The following is a 19,836-nucleotide window of genomic DNA, read 5'->3' on the forward strand; positions in this document are numbered from 1 at the left end:
GTATACTTGAAAAAGAAAAAAACTGCAGAGCTGTGAGGAAAGAGTAAATGTGTGGGAGACATGGATAACACTTTCAGTGAGCTGGCACAGGCACGATGAGCTGAACTGCCTCCTTTTGTGCCGTTTGATTCTATTTTATGTTGGAGATTCTAAGGCCAGGTGGCTGTTAATGGAAGACATCATTAAGAACCAACTAAATTTACCTCGCAACAGCTAGAACCAATTATTAGAGCCTGACTCTGAGGTGGTGTGAAGGCCATCCTGGGGTTAAAAGCAGGGGTCTTGTAAGGTTTCGTTGTGCAGGGAGACTAGAAAACCTTGGAGGTAAAGGCACAAATCATCAGCCAAGTTCTCTACCTGACAAGGGACCTAGACCAAACAAAGAGGACCACGTCACTCTGCAACCAAGCTAGACCAGTGTACCTGCTAGAGCCGTAAAGTTATATTCCCAAGTTTAATTTTACTTTCAATTGTTAAGTATTGTTTTACTTTCAGTGAACTTTGTAGACTTATTAATCAAGTATCCTGTTGCCTTAATTGGTTAAAGTCTTGCCTGAAGAGATTGTCCGCAACTGACTTAAAAAAAACAATCATCTGAGTCCTAAATGGCTGAGTATCCTGAGACTGTGACCCATGCTCTAGATTCTGCAGCAAGGGGAAACATTTTCTCAGCATCTACCCTGTCAAGCCCCTTAAGAATTTTATATGTTTCAATTAGATCACCTCACATGCTTCTAAACTCCAGAATATAAAGGCCTAGTCAACTCAACTCTCCTCATAGACAATCCGCTCATCCCAGAAACTAGTCTAGTAAACCTTTGTTGCACTTCTTCTAAGACAAGTATGCCCTTCCTTAGGTAAGGAGACCAAAACTGCATTACAGTACTCCAGGTGTGGCCTCACCAATGCCCTGTATAATTGTAGTAAGACTTCTTTACTCTTGTGCTCCAATCTCTTTGCAACAAAACATAACACACCATTTGCCTTCCTAATTGCTTGCCGTACCATGTTAAATTTCTGAGATTCATGTACAGTGACATCTGGGTCACTCTGAATGCAAACATTTCCCTGTCCCTAACCATTCAAAAAAATTCTGCTTTTTAACTTCATGCTTCGCCACATTGTATTTCATCTGCAATGTTCTTGCCCACTCACCCTATATCCCTCTGCAGCCTCTTTTCACCCTCCTCACCACTAACTTTCCCACCCAACTTTGTATCGTCAGCAAATTTGGATAAGTTACACTCAGACCCCTCATCTATGTCATTAATATAGATTATAAAAAACTGACGTCCAAGTACTGATCCTTGTGGTACCCCGCTAGTTACAGCCTGCCAACCCAAAAATGTCCTGTTTACTCCTACTCTTAAAGGGGTGGAGAAAAGGGACCTGGGTGCATATGTGCAAAGGTCATTGAAGATGGCAGGAAAGGTTGAGAGCGCAGGGAAAAAGCATACAGTATCCTAGGCTTTATTAATAGGGGTATGCAGTACAAGAGCAAGGAGGGTATAAGACATTAGTTCGGACTCAGCTGGAGCATTGCATCCAATTCTGGGCACCACACTTTAGCAAAGATTTGAAAGCATTGGAGAGAGTGCAGAAAAGATTCATGAGAATGGTAACAGGGATGGAGAACTTCTGTTATGAAGATAGATTGGAGAAGTTAGGACTGTTTTCCTTAGAGAAGGTTGAGAGGTGATTTGACAGAAGTGTTCAAAATCATGAAGGATCTGGACAGAGTAGATAGGGAGAAACTATTCCCACTCGTGAAAGGATCAAGAACAAGGGGGCACAGATTTAAAGTAATTGGCAAAAGAAGCAAAAGCGACATGAGGAAAAACTTTTTCACGCAGCGAGTGGTTAAGGTCTGGAATGCACTGCCAGTGTGTGTGTGGTGCAAGCAGGTTCAATCAAGGCATTCAAAAGGGAATTAGACTGATATCTAAAAAGGAAGAATGTACAGGGTTACGGGGAGAAGGCAGGGAATGGCATCAGGTGAACTGCTCAATCGGACAGCCAGTGCAGACAAGATAGGCCGAATAGTCTCCTTCTTTGCTGTAATAATTCTGTGGTACACTCTGTTTTCTGTCCATTAACTAATCCTCAATCCACGCTGATATATTACACAAAAATTCAAACTCATGGGATTGGGGGTAATAATCTCTTGTCTGGCACCTTAGCAAATGCTTTTTGAAAATCCAAATACACTACATTCAGTTTCCCCCTTATCCATACTAGTTAATCATCAAAAAACTCTTAACAGTTTTGTCAGATTTCCCCTTCATAAATCCATGTTGAGTGCCCCATTACCATGTCCCTGATAATAGATTCTTGCATTTTGCCTACTACTGATGTTAGGCTAACTGGCCTGTAGTTCCTCGTTTTCTCTTCCTCATTTCTTAAATAGTGGCGTTATGTTTGCTACCTTCTAATTCTTGGGCACTATTCTTGGATCTAAGGAATTCTGGAAGATCAAAAGCAATGCATCCACTATCCTTGCAGCTACCTCTTAAAAATCTAGGGTGCAGGTCATCAGGTCCAGCAGATTGGTTGCTGTGATCTGCCATGGACTCTGGCTCTACAACAGCCACTTTGCCCTGTGTAGGCTGCCAATGTAACAGATCACAGGATCAGGACATCCCTCCATCAATGGAAAGAACACTGGGTTAGCAATGAACTAGGAAACCCAACAGAAAGAAAAATTAACTGAAATCAAATTCTGCTGGCAAGGCTTCAGAATTAGGTATAATCCCAGGTGACAGCAAATAAAGGGTACATTGCAGCAGAGACAACCAATCCTGGAGTATTGTGCTCACTCCATTTACTGTACATGCAATGACCATTTTGAAAATAAATACATCTGCAAAGGACCTGGAGCTGAATTTTACCAGCCCCTCGACGCCGTGGGTTGTGACGCGGAGGCCCATAAAATGAAAGCGGGAGCGGCCCGCCACAACCCACTATGCTGAGAATGCCCCGCCAGATATTAGTGGCGGCGGCAAGGCCTCGGTGCAGTCCCCCCTCCCATTAGCAGTGGGGCCTTCATCTAAATATTTAAATGTGCATTAATAAAAAGCAAATTAACTTACCTGCTGATGGCGGCCATCCCGCGCCAATTTTACGGCCAACCGGCCGCGCCTTCGGAACTCTGTTGGAGTTCTGAGACGAGACACTGGTGGCGAAGGGGGAGGAATAATATCTGGGCGGAAGGGGTGAAGAAAACACTTTTATTGGCTGTGGGGATGGTGGGAAGGGGTTGAAGAGAAAATTTGAGAAGGTTGGGGGGGGAAAGTTCAGGTCGGGAATAAAATAAGTTTTCTGAATATAGGGCAATGGAAAGATCATTGGGGAGGTGGGGAAAGAGCCATCTTCTAATTATTTATTAAAAGCAAATGAAATCTAATATCCCTTCAAAAATGTAAATTTTGCTACGGGTTTAAAGCCTTTTAAAAATGGCGCCGGCACCTGCGCAGTGGCGGCGAACACCGTTGCCAGGGACACGACGGCCGCCCCCTCTATGTCATCGGGACGGCCGTTCTGCCCCCTCCATTTAAATCAGCCCCCGCATGCAATATCACAAGGGCTGTGTGGCGGCACTTCCATGTTGGAAGGCTATCACTTTCATAGCGCAGTGCGCTGATAAAATTCAGCCCCTGAAGCAAGTCCCTTAGATGTTCCTAATTTACAAGTTTCACTGTATCTATACAAAATACAAAGTATTTCACAGAACCAAAACAATTCAAGTTCATGGCTTTTAATAACCCTGGTTAAAAAAAAGCCATTTATAGATGGACTTTCAAAACGCATTTGATAAAGTACCACATAAAAGACTTGTTAGTGAAACTGAAGTCCAGGGTACTGAATAGGCAGCAGCAAGGTGGATACAAAATTGGCTAAGAGTCAGAAAGCACAGTAATGGTTGTTTTTTCCAGACTGGAGGGAAGTATACAGTGATATCCCCCCAAGGGTCGATATTAGGATCACTGCTCTTTTTGATATATATTAATGATCTGGACTTGTGCCTACAGGGCACAGTTTCAAAGTCTGCAAAGGACAGGTAACATGGAAAGCAGTAAACCGTGAGGAAGACAGTAACAGACCTCAGAAGGATACAGACAGACTGGTGAAAGCAGCAGACAAAATGCAATGCAGAGCAGCGTGAAGCGATACATTTTGCAATAAAGAGAGGCAATATAAACTAAATGGTACAATTTTAAAGGAGGGAGGTCAAGTTAAGAAGGCTGTTAAAAAGGTATACAGGATACTTGACTTTATAAATAGAGGCATACAGTACAAAAGCAAGGAAGTTATGCTAAATCTTTATAAAACACTGGTAGGCCTCAAATGGAATATTGTATCTAATTCTGGACACCACACTTGAGGAAGGATGTCAAGGTTTAGAGAAGATGCAGGAGAGATTTACTAGAATGGTACAAGAGATGTAGGACTTCAGTCATGTGGAGAGGCTGGAGAAACTGGAATAAGTCTCCTCAAGAATAGTCAAGGTCAAGGTGAAACTTAATGGGAATGTTCAAAATTATGAGGGGTTTTGACAAGAGTAAATAAGGAAAAATTGTTTCAACTGGCATGTGAGTCAGTAACCAGAGGACACCAGAGAATTAAGATAATTTATAAAGGAACCAGATGGGAAATTTGATCCAACAAGTTACTGTGGTCTGGAATGCAATGCCCGAAATGGTGCTGGAAGCAGATTCAATAGCAACTTTCAAAAGGAAATTGGATATATACTTGAAGGGGAGAACATTGCACAGCTGTGAGGAAAGAGCAAAAGAGTGGGACAAATTGGATAGTTCTTTCAAAGAGAAAGCACAGGAACGATGGGCTGAATGGCTTCCTTCTGTGCTGTAACATTCTATGATTTACAATGCAAACTGAGTACTCTGCTCTCAAGGGTAATGTATGGGCAAATATGTGAACTAGATGCCTATTCTACACAGCTTACGTCATAAGGCAGGCCACAACAACTTAAGATGTTGATCCTTTGCCAAGCAAATTCCATACATTCTGTCTAAATTATTATACCTGTGCAATGGTTCTTCTAATTTATTACTGATGCAAGGTGTAGCTTCATAGTCCCACAATAGTAGTAGCATGCACCAACTACAGGATAACTGTAGGTGTTGCACTCTCCGGATTTTCAAAACTTGATTAAGTTGTCTCAATCACATTACTGCCACCAGGAACTGAAAAGAACTATTACACCAACACTTTTCCTTCATTGGAAAACTTACCAGCACCCCCAGGCTGCTAATCTGCACTCAAAGAGAACTGGAGGTTTACAGACAGAAATTTCTGAAGGTGGGAGGTCAATTTAAGAAGGCTGTTATAAAGTGTTATGACCAAGGCTGGAGGAGTGCACTGAATTTCTCTAGTTCCACTTCTCTATGGGTCGCAACACATATTTAAATGTTTTAAACAGCTACTGATACGACCAATTATACTCTATTTTTATTTAATAAAATCCACCAACCAGGTTTCTTTAATAAACGAAATTATTCATTTATTATAAAACAAGACTTATTCAGTACACATGCAAAACTTTAAAACAGATTGAAATATGAAAGTTCCTAACATACACAAACACTGGTTCAAGAAAAATAAAGAAGTTTCCTCTGCAGAGATCTCTTTACAAAAAAAAAAACTTTGGCCAAATACTTGTTAATTCTTGATAAGATATGGAATGATATCAATTGTCCCTTTTCTGGTGCCCCAAATACGATAGACAGCTGTCACTGGGATCTTTTTGAAGCAGTTCTCTTCAGGTGACTTTGAGGATTAATCTGACAAGCTTTCCAGGAGAAATGCACCATCAGGGGTTGCAGCTATCACACACTGGATTCTAAGGGTTTCTCAGAGAGGTGGAGAAAGGATGAACTGGTGTCTTCGCTCTTGGCAGGCTGACCCCCACAACTGACTCAAAACAATATCCAAAACAAAACCAACTCTTGACCCCCATAAATTTTGACATGTCACTTTTCTGAAAACAACTCTCCCCAGTCAACAAGGCTTTTGCTGTTTACTTAGCTGAAGTCATGTGACTTAAAGTAAGTGTATTTCTAAACCAAGTCCCAAAGTCCTTCCAGTGACCTTTATTTAAAAAAAAAGTCCAGCATCTATGTAATCTTTTCAGTCCTCCAAAGGAATCCATTTCCACAGTTTTAAAACACGTATCCCAGGCTGTTATGTGAGGCAAGGGAGGAGATAGCTGGGGCTTTGACACAAATTTTCAAATCCTCTCTGGCCACAGGAGAGGTACCAGAGGACTGGACGACAGCGAATGTGGTACCATTATTCAAGAAGGGTAGTAGGGATAAACCAGGTAATTATAGGCCGGTGAGTCTAACATCAGTGGTTGGGAAAATATTGGAAAAAATTCTGAGGGACAGGATTAATCTCCACTTGGAGAGGCAGGGATTAATCAGGGATAGTCAGTATGGCTTTGTCTGGGGGAGATCGTGTCTAATTAACTTGATTGAATTTTTCAAGGAGGTGACTAGATGTGTCGATGAGGGTAAAGCAGTAGATGTAGTATACATGGATTTCAGTAAGGCTTTTGATAAGGTCCCACATGGGAGATTGGTTAAGAAGGTAAGAGCCCAGGGGATCCAGGGCAATTTGGCAAATTGGATCCAAAATTGGCTTAGTGGCAGGAGGCAGAGGGTAATGGTCAAGGGCTGTTTTTGCGATTGGAAGCCTGTGACCAGTGGTGTACCACAGGGATCGGTGCTGGGATCCTTGCTGTTTGTAGTGTACATTAATGATTTAGACGTGAATATAGGAGGTATGTTAAGCAAGTTCGCAGATGACACAAAAATTGGTGGTGTTGTAAATAGTGAGGAGGAAAGCCTCAGATTACAGGACGATATAGATGGGCTGGTAAGATGAGCAGAGCAGCGGCAAATGGAATTTAATCCTGAAAAGTGTGAGGTAATGCATTTTGGGAGGACTAACAAGGCAAGGGAATATCCAATGGATGGTAGGACCCTAGGAAGTACAGAAGGACCTTGGTGTACTTGTCCATAGATCACTGAAGGCAGCAGCACAGGTAGATAAGGTGGTTAGGAAGGCATATGGAATACTTATATTCTATGCCTCGGCTAATAAAGACAAGAGCAGAGAGGTTATGATGGAGCTATATAAAACGCTAGTTAGGCCACAGCTGGAGTACTGTGTACAGTTCTGGTCACCACACTAGAGGAAGGATGTGATTGCACTGGAGAGGGTGCAGAGGAGATTCACCAGGATGTTGCCTGGCCTGGAGCATTTCAGCTATGAAGAGAAACTGAAAAGGCTAGAGTTGTTTTCCTTGGAGCAGAGAAGGCTGAGGGGGGACATGATTTGAGGTGTACAAGATTATGAGGGATATTGATAGGTTAGATAGGAAGAAACATTTCCCCTTAGCGGAGGGGTCAAGAACCAGGGGGGCATTGATTTAGGGTAAGGGACGGAGGTTTAGGGGGAATTTGAGGAAAATTTTTTCACCCAGAGGGTGGTTGGAATCTGGAACGCACTGCCTGAAGAGGTGGTGGAGGCAGGAACCCTCACAACATTTAAAAAGTATTTAGATGAGCACTTGAAATGCCATAGCATACAAGGCTACAGGCCAAGTGCAGGAATATGGGATTAGAATAGTTGGGTGCTGGATGGCCGGCACAGACACGATGGGCCAAAGGGCCTGTAAGTTTTAGAAGTTACAATTGAATCTGTTTCTGAATATACAAGTACAAAGTACAGCCTTTTCCCATTCACTGATCTGATATGCTGCATAACCACAGCCAAATCATTTGCGTCATTGTCAAAAATGCAGTCATGGTTGCAGTATAACTGGAGTATTCAAAGCATTATTTTCAGGCCATACTGGATTAATGACATTTTATGAAACTTACCTGAGCTAATTGATGAGTTTCCACTTCGTGGTCCCCCACGACTTCTGTTGGACTGTCCTCCACCCCGCCCTCTCCCTGCTCCAGGCCGCCTTCGACTATCACGATGTGGTCTTGTATCCCGGTCATCCTCAGCAGCCATTGACCAATCACTTAATTCATCCCTTCGTTCAGATTCAGTCTCTGAAGCATTTGACAATTCTGAATTTGTACCTGTACAATCAATAAATATAACAAACTACAATTATGAACAAGCTCATATAAATTTGAATCCATATACAATTATGCTGTTTTGTCCAATAACACTTAAAAAAAAAATCTGAAAGGTCAAGCAGACAAATTCCTTACAATCTGTCCAAAATACCCTCGAGTTGTTGCCGATTATCTTAAACTTGAACCCTGTCACTATGTTGACCAGTGAAAACAAGCTATTATTGACCTGAGAACCTGCATAATCTTGAAGACCTTTACCAGTTCATCTTTTAAATTTCAGCTCCAGTGAAAAAGCCCTAACTTGTCAAGTCTTTCTTCATAACAGTCACCTCTCATCCTTGGTAACATCCTAATGAACCTCCACCGCATCTTTCCAATTGCTTTTTTATATTCCAACTACAGTCTAACCAAGGTCAAGAATACCTCAAATAAAAACAAGAAATGCTGGAACCACTCAGCAGGTCTGGCAGCATCTGTAGAAAGAGAAGCAGAGTTAACGTTTCAGGTCAGTGACCCTTCTTCGGACCCTTCTGAAGAAGGGTCACTGACCCGAAACGTTAACTCTGCTTCTCTTTCCACAGATGCTGCCAGACCTGCTGAGTGGTTCCAGCACCTCTTGTTTTTATTTCAGATTTCCAGCATCCACAGTATTTTGCTTTTATTCAAGAATACCTTCTTGCTTTTGTATTTTAAGACACTAGATACAAAATCCAAGCTTCCATTTCCACCTCTTTTTATGGAATTTTGTTCTTGCATCACCATATTTAAGACTTGTGTCTGCACACTAAGGTCCCTTTACTCTATTTCATTTCCCTATTCTTACTTCCAAAATGTAATATTTCACATTTTTCTACGCTAACTGCATCTGCCACACGTGCTGCAAGCATATCTAGCCTTCCCACATTATTTCACAATTTGCAACACCACCTGCCACCACCCTCCCCCACCACACATTTTGCATCACCAATTTGAATATGGTTCCCTTAGTTTCCAAGTCCAGATCATTTATGTACACATAATATACAATCACATCCCTAAAACAGTCTCGTGGAACACAACTCACCACATAAAGATGGTCCAATAGATTTAATTTTACCCATAATCTTGGCTTTCAACAATCTTGGCATATGTTCCCTAATCCCTTAACATTGCTGTATGTCTCCAAGGACCTTGGCTTCCTTGTTGATCAGCCATATTTTAGATGTATGCTGAGGATACCCAGGCATATCTAGCCTCCACTTTTCTCAACCGCACAACCAAACCTATGCCATCAGACTACATACAAACATTAAAACAACAGTTTGAAAACATGATCCTGGATAGGATATTGGAATATTAGTTGAAACAAATTGTCAAAGAGCCCATGTGAACAGGGGCATTATTGGATCTGGTAGAAAGAAAAGACCAGGAGGTGGCAGAGGAAAATGTCAAGAGAAAACTTTGGCAGTGACAAAAATGTGGTGGCTTTGTTAGATTTATGATGGAGACAATCAGTTTAATAGAAATGTATTTTAGAAAGGCTGTTTGAGGGCATTATAGCTAAAATGTTGGAATGAATAGCACCATTAGAGAGAAACAGCATGGAAGTAAATCATAATTAGAAATATTCTGGAATACTGACGAGATACATATCACATAGCGCAAGGACCATTATGGGTAACAATGGAAGTAATACAGGCAAGAAAGGCAAACAAAATTTCTCCTAAAATATAAAGTTTCATGTGGTACAGTGGATTACGAAATTAAGAAAATGGGCAGGGAAGCAATAATTTTAAAAGTATCAAGAATTTCCATAAATATAATTGAAATCATGAACAGTCTCTGCAGCATGCAAGCTGAAGAAATACCAAAAGAAAAATTCTTGATAATGCAGTTAGAGTCATAGAGAGATTCAGCACTGAAACAGGCCCTTCGGCCCACCGAGTCTGTGCCGACCATCAACCACCCATTTATACTAATCCTACATTAATCCCATATTCCCGACCACATCCCCACCTTCCCTCAATTCTCCTACCACCTACCTACACTAGGGGCAATTTACAATAGCCAATTTACCTATCAACCTGCAAGTCTTTGGCTGTGGGAAGAAACCGGAGCACCTGGCGGAAACCCACGCGGTCACAGGGAGAAATTGCAAACTTGGCACAGACAGTACCCAGAACCGAACCTGGGTTGCTGGAGCTGTGTGGCTGTGTGCTAACCACTGCGCCGTTATTGATAGTCTAGCAACCTTGAGTAGACGTCATCCTCGAGTCAAGGGACAGCCGCCGCCAGTAGTCTAAAGTAGTAAAATGAAATCAAGACACTAGACCCTGATAGGCAAGGATAGTCAAAGAACTGGCTAGCAAAATCAGTCAACTTCTTAACAGCATCTTTAAGAAATCATCAGAAATGGTTCTAAAGCTCTAGGACTAAAAAGAGACTAGCTTAACACCTAACTTTAATAAAGAGGCATGAGGATGATTCAGTAAACGTCACGCCAGTGAGCCTAAAATCAATTGCGGGTGAAGTATAGGAAAGCATCCTGAAAGACGGAATAATGAAAAATCTGGACAGGTATGATGCACTAAGTGGAAGTCAGCATGGATTTATGGAAAGGAGATTATGACCAACAGATTTACTGAAGTTCTTTGAGGAATTCACAGACCTTGTTAATAATGGAAGATCTATGGATTTGCACTATTTAGATTTCAGCAAGGTTTATGATAATGTGCCACACAAGCAATTAGTGCACAAGGAAGGCAAGGCAAGGGAGGTAAGTTTGAAAAAAAGTACATAAAGATGACTCAGGAAACTTTACACCAAGAAGCCTAAAATCTTATTTCTTTTGAGGTCGTCACTGGCATGGTGGATAAGGGATTTGAATGTGAGATGTGGATGTGAGAGTCATAGAGACACAGCACTGAAACTGGCCCTTCGGCCCACCGAGTCTGTGCCGACCATCAACCACCCATTATTACTAATCCTACATTAATCCCATATTCCCTCTATTCTCCATATAGTCCATATAGACTTTCACAAGACATTCAATAAGGTTCCAAACAAGAGATTAACAAAAATGAAAGCACACGGAATTAGATATATTCTTGTGATATGATTTGATAATTGGTTGGGAGGTAGCAGACAGACAATAGAGATAAGGGGATCAGTCTCTGATTGGTGGGATGCAAAAAGTCATGTTCCCCAGGGATCTGTAACAGGGCCTCAGCTTTTCACTAAAGAATTCAGAGTTATTTATCTAAGTTTGCAGATAACACAAGTTAGAAGTCCTAGTAAATTGTAGAGATGGGAACAGGAAGTTTCAAAGGGACAGGCAGATTAAGTGAGTGGGTAAAACTATGGGCGGTGGAGTTCAGTATGAGGAAGTATGAGGTCATCCACTTTGAATACAAGAAAGACAAACTTTTCTTATTTGGGATAGACTAGGAGCTGTGCAGGAGTAAAAAGACCTAGGAGCACCAAGTGTGTACGCATGTACACAAATCAATAAAAGCTAGTGTACAAGTACAAAAAGTCACAGCCTGTATTTCAAGGGGATTGAAATGCAAAAGTGAGGAAGCAGTGCTTTAGTTCTAAGAGCCTTGATCAGAATCTGCGTGCGTTTCCTCCCACAGCCAAAAGACTTGAAGGTTGATAGGTAAATTGGCCATTATAATTGCCCCTAGTATAGGTAGATGGTAGGGAAATATAGGGACAGGTGAGGATGTGGTACGAATATGGGATTAGTGTAGGATTAGTATAAATGGGTGGTTAATGGTCGGCACAGACTTGGTGGGCCGAAGGGCCTGTTTCAGTGCTGTATCTCTAAATCAAATCAAATCAATCCATCTGCAGTACTGCATTCAGTTTGGGCCCAAACCTCAGGAATAATATAATGGCCTTGGGATTTGATACGGTGGAAAATTTATTTCCTGCAATAGTTGAATCCAGAACAGGGGGAAGGGGGCACAATCTTAAAATTAAAGCTAGTCCAGTTGGAAGTGAAATTAAGAAACATTTTTTTCATGCAAAGGTTGAGATCTGGAAGCCTTTCCCTCAAAAGGCTATGGATGCTGAATCAATTGAAATTTTCAAGACTGAGATTGATGGATTTTTGTAGTTAAAAGCATCAAGGAAGATGGAGAAAAGGCTTATAAATGGAACTGAAGTACAGATCAGCCACAATCTAACTGAATGTGGAACAGACTTGAGGAGCTGAATGGCCTACTTTTACATTCCAACGGTTCTGAATTGTACTGAAAATTGGTTAAAGCATGATTTTCAATTTAGCAGTATTGACATGGCAAAGAATCATTAGAAACAATAGTTTACGGTATATATAAATAGTTTGGAGCTGGAGAAAGAAACAAACCTAGGGAAAAGAAATTAACAGTAGAAACAAACTAAATGATTCTAGGCTACAGGATACAACGCAGGAGTGAGGTTTGAGGTTATTGATAGATACATTACTATAACCAACAGAGCACAGTGCGTAGCAGCAGTAAAGAAACTGGATCTTGGGATGTTTAGCTAGAAGGGTAGAACACAAATTCAGAGGTGACAATCAGATTGTATAAGGCATTAGTGTAGCTACATCTGAAGTACTGTATAAAATTCTGGTCACTGTATTACAGTGAGGATACCCAGGCACTGGAAGTAATGCAGAAAAGGACAACCAAACCAATTCATAGCTCAACACATCTGAACTGTAAAGAGAGGTTAACAGCCTGGAATTGTTTACTCTGGTGCTATGCTAGGCCCCCACCTGCCAAGAATGAGGCACATTAATTTTGTCGCGAACATTGATTTTAAACTGTGACTGGAGTTAAAAAAGGACTTGTTAAACAGATCAGCCGTGGCTGGAAAAGACATTTGCATATTAACAGACAGTGTTTGGAAGAACAAAGCAGCCATTCCTTGACACATTCAACCCACAATGGACTTTTGATCCCCAGACATTGAAGGTGGGGGAGCTCGCATTCCAGGCTGACTGCTAAGATGATCGAATACACAAACGGACATGGTCAAACCAGCCAGTCACATGACTAACCAGCTGGGCAACCTGAGTTTTTTGAATTTGTACAAACAGTTTGGGCAGAAAGCTGTTTGCTCCTGGACTGAGACGATCACTCTCCTGTCTGCTCCCATCTCTTTCTCACAAGCCTCTGAATCCATTGAAGACACATGAATCGCAAAAGAGAAGTTTCCTACAGCGAACAAGGTTTAAGAAGAATACTGGGCCCCAACGAAAAGCAAGATCTACCTACAATCAAGGACTCTACAGTGAGCTCGAAGAACCGTAACAACAACTCTTCAGATAGCGCCTCAAACCTTTCCACTTTATTTTTCTGCTGCTCTTTTCTGTCTCTATTTGCATGTGTATCGCGTATGCATTCTAGTGTGGGACATGGCGTGTATCCATAGGCGTCAACCAAATTAGAGTTTAAATTTAATAAATTTCAACTTTTCTTCTTTAAACATAAGAAAGCCTGTTTGTGCTGGTTTCTTTGCCTGATAATTGGAAAGCAATGAACACGGAGTCACCAAGGGGGGAGCTAAAAACATGGTGTGTTTAAAATTAAACCCTGTTACAGTAAGACCAGGTGAAGGCTGAAAGGGAATCCGAGACCTCTTTCTCACCTGGCTGTAACACTGGGGAAGAGAAAACTCAGGAGAACGATTATTCAAGATTACAGGAACAGAGAAATTGAACCCCAACATCATGTCCAAGATTGCCACAGAAGCACGGTACATTAGCTCAAGGTGAAACAAGGTAAGGTACACAGAGAGTTTATATTTCACTATCTTATTCAGGTGGTGGTGAATAGGCTGCCCACAGAGTGAAGTAGATAGTGTGGAAAAATTTAAGTGAGAACTGAATAGATATCTGAGGGAGTGGATGACTGAGAGATATTAGTTTTAAAACTTATTATGTGCACTGCATGGCCTTATGCTGTCCTGCATTTTATGTTTCTATAAGTCAAAACTTCCTCCAACTGAACACTGAGAAGACCAAAGCTATCATTTCAGCCCCCTAATTACTTGACATCAACTCCATCCTTCTCCCTTATTCAGGCTGAATGAGGGCATACAAAATCTTAGCGTCCTGTTCAATCAGGAGTTCAGCTTCAAAGTTTACATCTTATCCATCACCAAGACCACTTGCACCTATCTCTGCAACATCACTGTTGCTAATACAGCGGCACAGTGGCGCAGTGATTAGCACCGCAGCCTCACAGCTCCAGAGACCCGGGTTCAATTCTGGGTACTGCCTGTGTGGAGTTTGCAAGTTCTCCCTGTGTCTGCGTGGGTTTTCCCCGGGTGCTCCGGTTTCCTCCCACAAGCCAAAAGACTTGCAGGTTGGTAGGTAAATTGGCCATTATAAATTGCCTCTAGTATAGGTAGGTGGTAGGGAAATATAGGGACAGGTGGGGGTGTGGTAGGAATATGGGATTAGTGTAGGATTAGTATAAAATGGGTGGTTGATGGTTGGCACAGACTCGGTGGGCCGAAGGGCCTGTTTCAGTGCTGTATCTCTAAACTAAACTAATACGCTTCTCACTTTCATATCTCGAGCCTCGATTCCTCCAATGTTATCAAAGAACAAGAACAGTAGAGCACAGGAACAGGCCATTCGGCCCTCCAAGCCTGCGCCGATCTTGATGCCTGCCTAAACTAACACCTTCTGCACTTCCGGGGCCCATATCCCTCTACTCCCTTCCTATTCATATATTTGTCAAGATGTCTCTTAAACGTTGCTATCGTATCTGCTTCCACCACCTCCCCTGGCAGCAAGTTCCAGGCACTCACCACCCTCTGTGTAAAAAAACTTGCCTCGCACATCCCCTCTAAACTTTGCCCCTCGCACCTTAAACCTATGTCCTCTAGTAACTGACTCTTCCACCCTGGGAAAAAGCTTCTGACTATCCACTCTGTCCATGCCGCTCATAACTTTGTAAACCTGTATCATGTCGCCCCTCCACCTCCGTCGTTCCAGTGAAAACAATCTGAGTTTTTCCAACCTCTCCTCATAGCTAATGCCCTCCAGACCAGGCAACGTCCTGGTAAACCTCCTCTGTACCCTCTCCAAAGTCTCCACATCCTTCTGGTAGTGTGGCGACCAGAATTGCACGCAATATTCTAAGTGTGGCCTAACTAAAGTTCTGTACAGCTGCAACATGACTTGCCAATTTTTATACTCTATGCCCCGACCGATGAAGGCAAGCATGCCGTATGCCTTCTTGACTACCTTATCCACCTGCATTGCCACTTTCAGTGACCTGTGGACCTGTACGCCCAGATCTCTCTGCCTGTCAATACTCCTAAGGGTTCTGCCATTTACTGTATACCTCCCACCTGCATTAGACCTTCCAAAATGCATTACCTCACATTTGTCCGGATTAAACTCCATCTGCCATTTCTCCGCCCAAGTCTCCAACTGATCTATATCCTGCTGTATCCTCTGACAATCCTCATCATTATCCGCAACTCCACCAACCTTTGTGTCGTCCGCAAACTTACTAATCAGACCAGCTACATTTTCCTCCAAATCATTTATATATACTACAAACTGCAAAGGTCCCAGCACTGATCCCTGCGGAACACTACTAGTCACATCCCTCCATTCAGAAAAACACCCTCCACTGTTACCCTCTGTCTTCTGTGACCGAGCCAGTTCTGTATCCATCTTGCCAGCTCACCTCTGATCCCGTGTGACTTCACCTTTTGCACCAGTCTGCCATGCGGGACCATGTCAAAGGCTTTACTGAAGTCCATATAGACAACATCCACCACCCTTCCCTCATCAATCATCTTTGTCACTTCCTCAAAAAACTCAATCAAGTTAGTGAGACACGGCCTCCCCTTCACAAAACCATGCTGTCTCTCGCTAATAAGTTCGTTTGTTTCCAAATGGGAGTAAATCCTGTCCCGAAGAATTCTCTCTAATAGTTTCCCTACCACTGACGTAAGGCTCACCGGCCTATAATTTCCTGGATTATCCTTGCCACCCTTCTTAAACAAAGGCACAACATTGGCTATTCTCCAGTCCTCACCTTTCCAACTCCTATTTTCTACCCTACATAAGTTCTACAACTTGTCTGAAATTCAGTTGCTCACATCATGTTCACATTATGTCCCGCTTGCCCAACTTCATTGGCCTACATTGGCTTCCAGTTTCCAAACCACTGAATTTGAGATCCTCATTCTCAGTCAAATCCCTCCATGACCTTGCTCCACACAACCTCTGTAGCCTCCTTCAACCTAATGCTCCCTCCTGCATTCTTCAGTCCTCTGACTCTGATCTTCTGTGCTCATGTGCTTTCTAATTTCATCTTTTACTATAAAATAGAGGAAAGACTAACACAACTATAACATCCAGGTTTATTCCTTTCTCCTTTCCGAACAGGAGTGTCACATTTTCCATCCTCCAGTTTTCTGACACAATTTTCTTTTTCACAGAATTTTGGACTATTATATGAAGTTACTCTGCTATTTCTTCCCTAGCTTCGCTCAGATTTAAACTAGTTTACACTGTATATAAACAACCGTGCGTCATTTCCATAACCATTCTGTATTGAATATACATTAGTCAGATGAAGTTCCTTAGACGAAATCAACATGGTATAAAAGCAAAAATTAAAATTACCGTAACCAGAGGTATAATTTGGACCTCGACGACCACGGCCACGATAGGACCTGCTACCATGAAGTGAGGAAGCAGTACTCTCATCAGTAATATAGCCCTTATCTTTCTCTGGCCGACTTGTGACTGGCCTATACCCCATACCAATCTGCCGCAGCTGCTCATCAATTTGCAACCGGTCCATTCTCAGCTGCTCTACTTCCTAAAACAGGTAAATGTAAGGCAAATTAGAAAAATCACTGTCCCTTCAACCAACTGAGAAAGTCATCATGCCATTTTTGATTAGTACCAATTCCAATAGAAAAATACATTTTTGGAGGCTTAATTGTTCGGGGGGGGGGGGGGGGACCAGAGGAATAAGGAAGGTGGGAGGAGGGCAAAGTATGTCTAGTGGGAAGGGTGCCATTTCTTGTTCTACTCAGAAATGGAGGATTTGTTTCCATAAGACTGCAATAGAAAACAAAGTTTGTTCTCATATCATGAGCAATGCCACAAGAGGTCTTCTACTTGAACTGGAATAAAACATTTAACTTTGTGAAAACTGAAATACTTAATGATACATTATAATTTCAGTTCACTTTAAAATAGTGTGAATAATGACACAAAGTTCAAGGAATCAACATTATTCACAGATGCACAAAACCACTGCATATTGCAGGAAGCATAAAGAGCAAACCCCAAAATGCATTTTGTTTAACAGAATATTTATGAGAGAAATATCCCTTTGCAAAATAAAAGCACTTGGGAAATTAAGAAAAAACTTGATTATATAGATTGGGGAAAGACTGTCATATTTATTATGTTGCAAAAATAACAAGTAGCACATGGAGATTGCACAGGAAACCCTACAGTAAACATGATAAATTTGCACTTTATCCTAGATTAATGGCCCGGTTGCTGATATCGATGATGCTCAAACAGTATTCTACATATCTCCATGCAATACATCAGTCACAATTTCAATGAACAGAATTGCCTCAAAATCAGATTTCAAAGACTAGTATGCACCAAATGCAAAATAAGGAACAGCTGGCAAAAGCAATTACAAGAAAAAAATAAGGAGGCACAAGACCCCAGTGCAGTATTATAAGTAACACAAAAGGCATCTTTTTTTCTATTTCAGAGGAATTTATTAAGGTTTATCCGGTGCAGTCAAAATTATGATTTCTGTTGGGAGTAATAAAAATAGACAAGGTAATCCAAACTTATTCATTAACATAGATAACAGAAGAGACAACCAATGACACATCTTTGCAGAGATTTTTAAATGAGGTTATGTTCAGGATTTGAACTTTAGGTAAGTAAATCCTCACAAGCCATTTGTAATAGATGGGGCCCTTGATAGCTCGGCTCTTCTAACTCTAATAGCTAAAATATATCTGCTTGGGAATGGAAAAGTAATAATTAAAAGACATGTCTGAAGAGTAAAGGTGTACACAACCTTGATTTCTTTGCCTGCTATGTTAATCCCATTTATGTACTTGTTTTTTGACAGGTACTTTCATGAAGAATGGAAATCTGCAAATAAGGTGGAGGGCGAGGGGGTAGAAGAGGGAAAGCAGAGCAGCCTTCTGGTGTTACATTTTGGGACCTCTATGCTAGATATACTATTAGGATTCGGCAGCACTGCCACTTTCATAAGCAGCCCTCAAGTCCCCTATAAACCGGGTGTTTAATGAAGCTCAGGAACGAAACCAAGTCTTTGCCACTGTATTCCAGCTTGCTAAAATAAATCAGATGCTGCCCGACGACCTCTCTGTTTTGGTACTGTTACGAAAGTGCTTTCATTTTTTTTTGAAACTTGTGTTAAAACTGACAGGATTGCATGGATGTGTTTGTTTTAAACCACGTTCACCTAAAGAACACTTGAGATGTTGTCTGAAAAATCACCTGTGCTGAAAGTCATACACTTTGGGCTCAGTAAGCAACAGAATCCTTCGTGACCTGGGGAAAAATGGATGGAGAAGCCACATGTCAAGGTTTATGGAGGTCAGGAGGTCTCTGTTTGGGGTTTGGACATTGTTTTCAGTTTAGTTGGGTGTGAACTGTTTGAAGACAGTTGGTGTTTTTCCTGCCGAGGAAAATGAAACCACCCAGCTCACCTCTTTCTCTACCTCTTTGAAGAAGTCCTGCAAAGATCCAGTGTGGGAGAGCTAAAATTCCTGGTGCTGCATACCTCCCGAGAAGCTGGAAAAAAAATCCTGTGATTCAAGTGTGTGCTGGCAGAAAACCCTGCTGCCACATTTCTCCTTGAATGCCTACTAGAGTAATTCTCCACATCTCCAGAATGGACTGCTTCTGCAACGATCCCAGTCACCCGTCTCCAGACTAAAAAAAGGGACAACTGACATCCTTCCATATCATAAAAGCAAAATACTGCGGATGCTGGAAATCTGAAACAAAAACAAGAAATGCTGGAATCACTCAGCAGGTCTGGCAGCATCTGTGGAAAGAGAAGCAGAGTTAACGTTTCGGGTCAGTGACCCTTCTTCGGAACTGACAAATATTAGAAAAGTCACAGATTATAAACAAGTGAGGTGGGGGTGGGGCAAGAGATAACAAAGGAGAAGGTGCAGATTGGACCAGGCCACATAGCTGACCAAAAGGTCACGGAGAAAAGGCAAACAATATGTTAATGGTGTGTTGAAAGACAAAGCATTAGTAACAGATTAGGTGTGAATACACTGAATATTGAACAGCAGCAAGTGCAAACCTGAAGAAAAACAACCTGAAAAAAAGTGGGTAAGCAAACTGAACAAACTAAGATGAAATGAAATAAATGCAAAAAAAATTGTAAAAAATGTAAAAAGGAATGTAAAAAAAAAGGAAGAAAAAATAACTAAAAATGAAAGTAAAATGGGGGGGCTGTCATGCTCTGAAATTATTGAACTCAATGTTCAGTCCGGCAGGCTGTAGTGTGCCTAATCAGTAGATGAGATGCTGTTCCTCGAGCTTGCGTTGATGTTCACTGGAACACTGCAGCAATCCCAGGACAGAGATGTGAGCATGAGAGCAGGGGGGAGTGTTGAAATGGCAAGCAACCGGAAGCTCAGGGTCCTGCTTGCGAACTGAGTGGAGATGTTCCGCAAAGTGGTC

At 41.8% G+C, this 19,836-nt stretch overlaps 1 protein-coding gene across 3 annotated transcripts in view; it reads right to left on the minus strand.

The window, feature by feature from the left end:
* The window catches only part of fxr1 (FMR1 autosomal homolog 1), a 134,486-nt gene that overhangs the window by 21,928 nt on the left and 92,722 nt on the right, over nucleotides 1-19,836 (minus strand). For all 3 annotated transcript variants that reach the window (XM_068042352.1, XM_068042351.1, XM_068042350.1), the window contains 2 exons: nucleotides 16,744-16,942; nucleotides 7,908-8,117 (listed from right to left, as the gene is read on the minus strand). In XM_068042352.1, the coding sequence (XP_067898453.1) occupies nucleotides 7,908-8,117; nucleotides 16,744-16,942 (409 nt within the window). The remainder of the gene's footprint in view (nucleotides 1-7,907; nucleotides 8,118-16,743; nucleotides 16,943-19,836) is intronic.

Source organism: Heterodontus francisci, chromosome 11 (genome assembly GCF_036365525.1).
Source record: "Heterodontus francisci isolate sHetFra1 chromosome 11, sHetFra1.hap1, whole genome shotgun sequence".
In the NCBI taxonomy this organism is placed as follows: domain Eukaryota; kingdom Metazoa; phylum Chordata; class Chondrichthyes; order Heterodontiformes; family Heterodontidae; genus Heterodontus; species Heterodontus francisci.